A 10,000-nucleotide genomic window follows, 5' to 3' on the forward strand; every position below is an offset into this window, starting at 1 on the left:
ATTCCTCACGGGATCATTAGAACCCACAAATGACCAGCTCCCAACGTCAGTGGCTTCATAGCTCAGTTGGTTAGAGCGTCGCACCGGAATCGCGAGGTCACGGGTTCAAACCCCGTTGAATTCCTGAATTGTTCAGGCTTCTCTACGCAATTGCAAAAATTGCGTTCATAACTGCGAAGATCATAGCTTCACTTGAAACCTTAGAATGTAGCACCCACACTATGAAAACTTTTATGTATTTGTACTTCAATCTTAAGTGGTCTGATTAAAAAAAAACATAGGGTGATACACCGTACCTCCATTAAATGAAGTTGAGAAACCACAATCACGAATGCAAACTGTAATGGACCAAAATAGTTCAGCATCTGCACCCAAACCTGACAATGGAAAGAAAACAATAACATGTACAATTCAAGCAGTAACAAGAGGCTACAGGTAGCCTACACTTTGTTCAAAGATATTTTAGCAGATTGCCTTTAAAATTCACAGTATTTCAGCTATTTCTTATGTTACAAAATATTATTATTATTATTATTATTATTATTATTATCACTATTACTATTATTATCATTATTATCATTATCATTATCATTATTATTATTATTATTATTATACTGTATAACAGATACAGTAAAATGCAAACCAAAAAATTTTTTTTTGCTACAGTAGCTCAAAAACAAAACAAGTCTGGCGAAGCAAATATTGGAGATTTAATACTGGTTATAAAAAGGAATGCTTTTTCCTAGTAATTAGCTAAAAGGCATCTTAGAACCTTCTTAAAAATTCAACAGTTTCAGAGTTACACGTATGCCTGTGCTTACATAAAAAACTTTGCGATTCCAACCAAGCCAACAAACAAAGTCAACATGTTAAATTATTTCTTAGACGCCTTCCCTGCTTCTTATGGAAGGACGCGTTGCAGGGGTGGATCTAGGAGGAGGGTGCCCGGGGAGGTTGGTTGAGGGGTTGACTTTGTCTCGGTCCATAAACACGCAAAAAAAGAACTTGGCCAATACCCAGCCATCTTGACCTCACGCTTGGTCAATAACCCATACATATATATACGGCTTTGTGTATATAACACGACGTGTACAACTTCATTTTAGATCCAAAGTGTCCGTCGAGTTCTGTGAGCTCCGTTGCAGTTGACAGTCAAAAGAGTAAATGGAACAACCCAGGGAGGACCTTTCTCCCGGCATTGACTTTTTAGCAAGCAGGGAAGCCAACTTCGCTGGGGCCAACAAAAACGAAGCACAACAGGCACGTTCAACACAAAAAAATGCACAAAAATGTATTTGAAAGTGCCTCAACAACGCTTCCCGGCGGAAGTGCAACCTTGTCGTTGGTTGGGAAGCTTGCGTGTCTCAGTGACCCCAAGAGCTATGCCGGCCGGAGATTCGTCTCCTGGTAGGGTCACCCATGCTGGACAGGTTGACAGGTAGAGGCCACACTAAGAGCACTTCACCAACCCACTAGGGGTTCTGGCATTAGATGACCAGGTAGATGAAACTCGTTAGCTTAGGCTCCTTCCAGGAAGGTTGGGTGTGGGGTCAGCACTCTCACCCTGGAAAAAAACTTTTTGCTACAGAGGCATTCACAACAGCCCAAGAAACTCCAGTTCTGGGAGAGGAAGGTCCTGCTCCTGCAGGAGGTATGGCGTGCTGGGGCCAAAGCCGAAAGGACGCTTCAGTGCCGACAATCCTTCTATCGACCAGGACGACCACCACCATCGCTACATGGAATGTCAAGACCATGTATGAAACAGGGAAGGCAGCACAAGCGTCAGCAGAGATGCCCCAATATAACATCGCCCTGCTAGGAGTGAGTGAGACGAGGTGGCTGCAGGCCAGACAGACAAGGCTGGCTAGCGGCGGACTCTTGTTGTACTCAGGACACGAAGAAGACAACGCAGCGCACACAGAAGGTGTAGGGATCATGCTTTCAAGAACAGCTCAGAAAGCTTTGACAGGATGGGAAGCGCATGGTTCAAGGATAACCATCCTTCACGACCATGAAGAAAAACGTCAAGATGAACGTGATCCAATGCTACGCACCCACCACTACTATGACGATGAAGACAAAGACCAGTTCTACAACCGACTACAGGCAATTCTGGACAAGTTGAAGGACAAAGACATCAACATCCTAATGGGGAATTTCAATGCGAAGGTGGGATCAGACAACAGAGGCTACGAGGAAGTGATGGGACATGCCCTTGGAAAAATGAACGAAAATGGAGAGAGATTCGCTGACCTCTGTGGACTGAACAACCTTGTCATCGGAGGCAGCATCTTCGCCCACAAGAGGATACACAAGGCCACCTGGGTATCGCCTGACCATGTCACAGAAAACCAGATCGATCACTTCTGTATCACCAAGAAGTTCAGACGTTCTCTTAAAGACGTACGAGTGAGAAGGGGTGCAGACGCAGCATCAGACCACCATCTCCTGACTGCGAGACTCTAGTTGAGACTGAAGAGAACGGACAGGCAGGCAGGGTGAAGTACAACATCTACTTACTGAAAGACCAGACGATTCAGGAAGCCTTCACCGTGACCCTGAGGAAAAGATTCCAGGTACTGCAGGAGCTTACCAACAAAGACATCGATGCCCACGACCTTTGGAAAGGAATGAAAGACGCACTCACAGAAACATGCCAGGAAGCGCTCGGGCCGAAGAAGAACCAGCACAAGGACTGGATCTCAGTAGACACCCTTCAGAAGATCCAAGCAAAAAGACTAAAGAAAGAAGCAGTCAACGAGAGCCGTACAATAGCCAGCAAAGCGGCAACCCAAGCAGACAACACAGAAGCCCACAAGGAAGTGAAGAGAAGTGTAAAGAAGGACAAGAGAGATTATATAGACAGCCTGGCACAAGAAGCAGAAGAAGCAGCCTACCACGGCAACATGAAAGACCTGTACATAACAACCAAGAAGCTGGCAGGCAAGTACAGCAGACCAGAACGACCGGTCAAAGACAAGCTAGGACAGACCATCACAGACTCGGAACAGAAACTAGAAAGATGGGCGGAACACTTTGAGCAACTCCTCAACAGACCAGCTCCCAAGAACCCTCCAGACATAGTGGAAGCAGAGATTGACATTGAAATACACTGCTATCACCCAACAAGAGAAGAGATCATCCACGCCGTCAAGAAGATGAAGAACGGCAAGGCAGCTGGCCCAGATGGAATTCCAGCAGAAGCCCTCAAGACGGACAGAGGGACAGCAGCCGACATGCTACTACCACTCTTTGAGAAGATCTGGGTACAGGAAGAAATACCAACAGATTGGAAAGACGGACACATCAACAAGCTGCCCAAGAAAGGAGACCTCAGCAGCTGTGAAAACTACAGAGGCATCACACTCCTGTCAGTGCCGGGGAAGGTGTTCAACCGGATTCTGTTGGAGAGGATGAGGGGTGCAGTGGATGTCAGAGTCCGCGACCACCAGGCGGGCTTTAGGCGGGCTTCAGGCGGGACAGATCCTGTACCGACCAGATCGCCACGCTACGCATCATAGTCGAGCAGTCCCTGGAGTGGAATTCCTCGTTGTACGTCAACTTCGTGGACTTCCTCACGGCTTTTGACAGTCTACACCGTGACACCCTGTGGCAACTCCTCCGACACTACGGGATCCCAGCAAAGCTGACGAGAATCATCAAGGAGTCGTACGAGGGAATGGCTTGTCAGGTCGTACATGGAGGACAGTTGACACGTCGTTTCGATGTAAGGACTGGTGTTCGTCAGGGATGCCTTCTGTCGCCATTCCTGTTCCTCCTCGCTATCGACTGGGTGATGAGGCAGATGACGGATGGACAGAGAAACGGCATCCAGTGGACCCTCTGGACTCAGTTGGACGACCTTGATTTCGCCGACGACCTCGCTCTGCTCTCCCACAATCAGCAACAGATGCAGAACAAGACTACAAGCCTAGCCTCCCACGCCTCTCAAGTCGGCCTCCACATCCACCCCAACAAGACCAAGATTCTGAAAATCAATGCCTCCAGCAGAGAGGCAGTGAAGTTGGGAGACAACAACCTGGAAGAGGTCGAGACCTTCACATATCTTGGGAGCGTGATCAACCAACAAGGAGGAACAGATGCAGATGTTAAGAGCCGCACAGGAAAGGCAAGAGCATCGTTCCTAGCCCTGAAGAACATCTGGCGATCCAACCTTATCACATCTCGCACCAACATCCGCCTGTTCAATTCCAACATTAAGTCAGTCCTACTGTATGGAGCAGAAACATGGCAAACAACCAAGACTACCATCAAAAGAGTTCAGACTTTCATCAACACGTGCCTACGAAGAATACTGAAGATCCACTGGCCAAATACCATCAGCAACTCAGATCTCTGGGAAAGAACCAACCAAGTGCCAGTAGAAGAAGAGATCAGAAGAAGAAGATGCCGATGGATAGGCCACACCCTGAGGCCACACGGCCCAGGCCCTGACCTGGAACCCTCAGGGAAAGAGAAAGAGAGGCCGACCAAAGAACACCTGGAGAAGAGACCTGGAGGCCGATGCCAAGCAGACCGGCTGCTCCTGGAGAGAGTTTGAGCGAATCGCCCAGGACCGAGGACGCTGGCGGGCTGTTGTGGATGGCCTATGCCCCTCCAGGGGCTCAAGGCCTAAGTAAGTAAGTACGTCAACAACAACGAAAAAGGCCGCAAGTTGGCCTGTGGCAACTTTGAAAGGTGAAAATTCTTGTTGTTGTTGTTGCTTTTTTTATTAGGCAAGCCTAAAAGCGCAGCTACCGGGTTGTTTTTTCCCTTACTGGCCGTAGGGTTAAAGAAAATAACAAGTTTTCGAATTGTCCACGCTTTGGTGTTTCTGGTTACTGCTTAATTAAATCATTTTCTTCACTTTCTTCTTCAGAGAAATTCATTGCCCAACTATATAGTATCGCATGTGTTTTAAAAGAAAACAAGCAAATCCTCGGCAGATGAACGGAAAAGGGAAAAGCCATTTCAGAGTCGACTGTCAAAAGCCGCAAAAGCCAGCAATAGGAATCACGCTAAAATTAGAACTCACAGACATACTATTTCTATACTATCTCTCGTGACGTGACAGATCGGCGTTAGGAAATTTGGTCAGTTCAAGGTCAAAAAAGAGTTTTATTGTTTTACTTTATTCCACGAGATCATTCACATTTTGATGTATTTCAGTGAAACATGCCAGCTTTGCTTGGAACAAGAATTGGCCAAATACGGCAACCAACAAAGGACCAACTTCAAAAACCAAACCAACAAATTACCTGTACGTGCTTGACATAAACTTCTGAGAACACAAGCTAGTGATATTTCTCAATTTTACGAAAACTCATTGCGATTACGTGTTTATAACATAAGGGTAAAATGTTTTTGTCATTGTCGAGGCGCATCGAAAAAAAAGTTACAGTGTAGGCAAACGGAGTAGAAAACACTTGTTCCCTTGCATTTTTAGAGAAAAACAAACAAAATCAAATATTTCGTTATGTCCAAAAAGAGCACAGATGATTGTTATTTTTGAGAATAAAAGTTCGAGTTTCATTCCTGAACAAAGGCAAAAACGATCAAACCATGTTTAAAGTACGAATCCACTTGAAATGACCCATCCGTAAAAATAGACTTTCGAAAAGCCCTTCGTCTCATCGCTCACTCATCCGCTTCGTGTCCGAAAAATCACGCTTTGGTTCCCAAAACATTTTCTCCTGGGATTCTCGTAAGGTCGAGTTGTGGCAAGTCAACCGTAAAAATGTCCAAGAAAAGAATTTGTGGTGTAACTTCTTTCACGAAGTTTGAGCTATTACTGTTATACTGTTTTGTCGCTCTCTTTCTCTCTTCTTTCATTTCTGTTCTTCTGTCATAGGTTGTCCAGGCATCATGCGACCTTATCAAAATTTAAAATCTTCTAAAGATATGCAAAAAGCAGCTCTAAACAAACTAAACATATGCACTCAGCTTTAAGTTAATATCCCTCCCATGCTTGACTTGAAGAACTGCGTAGCCCCAGTGTTGTCCTGACCACAGCTATGTATGTCAAACCTGGATTGACACTGGCGAAAAATGCAGAAAAATTTTTTTTCCAAAGCGTTGTCCACTTGAACACGAAAAGCGCTGGCTGTTAACATAGGCGGCCCAAGCTCGCGTTACGCGCGAGACGTGACTGTCAAAACGTCACGTTAGCAACAACACTGTTCTAGACAACATTTTCCTTTGTTTTTTGAGTTAGTTTCACAAAGGATCAAAGAAGCCGAATGTTTTCAATGAATGAACCAAATAAAGTACGTTAACTCACCTTGTTCATTTTGTTTTGTCTTTTCGAGCCTTTTTAAAACTGTGTTGGGACGTTGTTGTTCGAGAGGCTGTCGTATTAAGGAGGCTCGAAACAGTTTCTCCTTTTTTCAAACAAATAAACATACTTTGTTTTTAGATACAGTTAGGGTAATCATATCAAGACAAAATTTGGCCAGGGTTTTAAGCACCCATCATAGATTTCACACATCACATTTTCATTGGCAAAGATATATGGCATTTCTTTGAGCCTTAAAATCAAGATATATTGTCTTTTTTGAAAAAACGGGACGGTGAAATCTTCCCATTCAGCGTTATCAGATATTGTTTGAAATAATCTCTAATATATTTAAAATTCACCAAAATCTGTAGGTAAGTTTTTCACAAAAATAAGTTTTTTTGAAATGTGTCGCTAATTTCTTTTTTCACTTACAGCATTTTTTAAAATTTGAGAGAAAAACGTTTTAAATTAATCTAAGCTAACGGGCAAAAAATGAAAAAAATTCACCGTCCGGAAACAAAGATATAAGCGAGTAAAGTTGCAAAATCAGGAAAAATGAAGGGGTTAAAAGATCGGCATTTATGCATGCGTCTCTCGCTCATTCGCGTGCACGCGATGTTTGTTGGTTTGAAAAAAAGGGGAAACTATTTCGAACCTCCTTAAATCTTCCTAAGACGAAGTCAAGACTGGGCACAGCGATTCACGGGGAAATGTACTCGAAAGCCTATTTTTCGCTGAAAAGCGAGTTTGCTTCCTTCCAACGAAAAGAGCATAGTTTGTGTTGCTCCCTGTCTGATCAGCTTGCTGAAAGTATTATCCTTTTGGCTCGATTGAGAAAGATTCCCTCAGTTCACATTTTCAGACTGCACAGTTGTCCACCAATGCTTGTGCTCAGCTTTTCGACTACGGGACTGAAATTAAGGATCTTGCCCACGTGCAAGTGCTCTTTGAAATACAGCACTTTCCCCTCAGTCCACGACACAGTCCACGTATATTTTCATGAACAGGATTCGACTGTGTAAGGAATGGGTAAGCAGGGCTTGCAGGCGGGAAAGATCCCTAATTTCAGTCCCATAGTCGAAAAGATGAGCACAAACATCGGCAGACAACTGGGATGAAAGGATAATGCTTTTAGCAAGCTGATCAGACGGGAAAGAAAACAGACTATGCCCTTTTCGTTGGAAGAAAAAACTGCACAGGGAACTCGCTTTTCATTGAGAAAAAGGCTTTTGAGTACATTTCTCCGTGAATCGCTGTGTCCAGCCTTGACTTCGTCTTGGGAAGATTACGACAGCCTCTCAAACAACAACGTCCCAAAACAGCTTTAAAACGGCTCGAAAACACAAAACAAAATAAACAAGGTGAGTTAACTCACTTTATTTCGTTCATTCATTGAAAACCTTTGGCGTCTTTGCTCCTTAGCAATTGCCGTGAAACTTGCTCAAAAAAGAAGAAAAATTGCCTTGAACAGTGTTGTTGCTTACGTGATGCTTTTCACAGCCACATCTCACGCGTAATGTGAGCTTGGGCCGCCTATGCTATTAACAGCTTTAGTTGACGTAGTATGACCGTGTAGCCGCGTCAGGCCACAGAAAGCACGCGAAATATGTTTAGCAGTTAACTAGGCTTCAGCCTGCGATCCAATAGAAAACGAGCACCTGGTCAACGGTCAACTTAAAAGAACAGCTGACCTCAGTGAGATCGAAACACACCCGCAATATGCGAACGTGATACTGGTCAGCGGATGACTTGTTTTGACAGGTGTCAATTGACCATAACACACAACATATTCATAAATGGCGGAAGCCCGGCCATAGTCTGGACCGAGTACATGACAACGAGGCAAGTGAGGCGAGTTCTGTAAATATCCACGCGAACTTAAACGTTTTCACTCGGATTGAAATCTTTTCCTTGCTTTGAGGTCGTTGTAGTAAGTATATGCAAGTTTGTGGCTTCATGGGTCTTTGCTTGACGGAAGATGACATTCCGGGTTCTTCATTTGGTGGACGAAAGCGATCAGAACTTAATAACGATGCCCTGAAATTTTGGCTGAACTGCCGCGGCGACAGGTGTAAAGGAGTAAAAAATAAAGCGGTGCGATTAGAATATAATTATAGGGTTCATTTTACTGAATAATCCTGTAGTTTTCCTTCCAAATCCAACAGCACCGACAACTTTATTCAATCCCGGAGAGACAAGAACATAGTTGATCCAAACAAATTCAGAAAAATGAACGGAAGTTTCGTTTTACTGCGTTTTACTGTTCCACCTCATCTCTCAAAGACAGAGAAACTATGAAAAATTTGCAAAGGACATTATGCACCCCAAGATATTTCAATCACAACATACTTCTCATGGCATTAAGTATGAGCCAGTGGCCATTGAAAACAATCTCAATTATATCAGACTTACCTAACTATTAGAAGGTAACGTGAAGTGCTAGTCTTCTACCCATGAACCATGTGAGCATTAGCCCTACTAATGGAAATGGGCCCACACAAGGACAGAAAAACTCTGGCCTGGGTGGTCATTAAACCCACGAACTACAAGGTCAGACGGGAGCAGGTCGTAGAGGGTAACAACACCGGACACCACCCGCTTTGGAACAAAGTAAAGGTTATTGATCGTGATCCTCATTGTTACACACACAGGGTCAAAAAGGCGATTCACATAAGACTTCACCCCGACAACATCAACAGGGATAGTGGAATAGAAATCCCCGAAGCATGGATGCCCATGATCAAGAATCAACAACAGGAGAACCGTACGACAGCGGACCGCTGAAGGAACAACACACCGAAACAGCGAGGATTGAAATGCACCAATCACAGCTGCTGAAAACCAACCAATCACAGCGGAGCATCCTGCTTGAAAGGTAATGCGTAACCAGTTGACCTCATCGCCTGATGAAGACTAGCAGTATGCAGTCGAAACGTCACAATCTACATCACAAGTGACCACATTGTGAGACAAACGAGAATACTTTATTATTATGGCAATATGTTTGCAAAAACGTTACTTGTACATATTTATTGCCGTGACATTGACATCCTAAATTCCCACGACCTGCTGCTGTCTGACCTTGTAGCTCAATTGGTAGAGCAGCGGTGATCTAACCCAAATGTCATGGATTCTCAATTCCCACCCAGGTCAGAGTTTTTCTCTGTCCTTGTGCGGGGCCTTATGCTCATGGTTCATACAGGTAGAAAACAAGCACTTCACAACTCTCCAATAGTTAAGTGCTACACGGCCAACGTTTGCAAAAACGTAACCCTTCCTTGTATGTCAATTATATGCACAGTAAAAAGACACCTGTGTATGTTTCCAAAAGTGGATTTGTTGCGTAAGCAAATTGTCCAGTGCTTGGATGTTCCCCTGATGGAAAGGTCGTAGAACCCAATTGTGAAGACCCATTTGGATTACTGGAAGTCAAGTGCACTGAAACAAAGTTTCACGTTATCCCTCTTGAAGCATATCTTGATCCCCAGTTCTTTTGTGAAAGGAATTGGCAACATGTGCAATCTTAAAAGAGGGAATCCCTATTATGCCCAAATACAAGGACAAATGGGTTGCACGGGTACACCAAAAAAGGAATGTCCATTGAGAGGATAAGATTCGATAAAGATTACTGGTTGGAGCTAATACAGAAACTGAACTCATATTTCCTTGCACGCTTCATTGGGTATGCTACAGCAGAATTTGCTTCACCATGCCCTTCCACTG

General features: G+C 44.1%; 2 protein-coding genes across 2 annotated transcripts in view; one reads left to right on the plus strand and one right to left on the minus strand.

Annotated features, from left to right (window-relative positions):
- The window catches only part of LOC138027831 (ceramide phosphoethanolamine synthase-like), a 74,786-nt gene that overhangs the window by 8,267 nt on the left and 56,519 nt on the right, over window positions 1–10,000 (minus strand). Inside the window, exon 3 of the mRNA XM_068875451.1 lies at window positions 297–377. Within this exon, the coding sequence (XP_068731552.1) occupies window positions 297–377 (81 nt within the window). The remainder of the gene's footprint in view (window positions 1–296; window positions 378–10,000) is intronic.
- Window positions 1,365–2,466, plus strand: LOC138027833 (craniofacial development protein 2-like). Its single transcript, XM_068875452.1, has one exon. The coding sequence runs from the start codon at window positions 1,504–1,506 to the stop codon at window positions 2,464–2,466; it is 963 nt and encodes a 320-aa protein (XP_068731553.1). The 5' UTR covers window positions 1,365–1,503.

Source organism: Montipora capricornis, chromosome 12, assembly GCF_036669925.1.
Source record: "Montipora capricornis isolate CH-2021 chromosome 12, ASM3666992v2, whole genome shotgun sequence".
NCBI classification, from domain to species: domain Eukaryota; kingdom Metazoa; phylum Cnidaria; class Anthozoa; order Scleractinia; family Acroporidae; genus Montipora; species Montipora capricornis.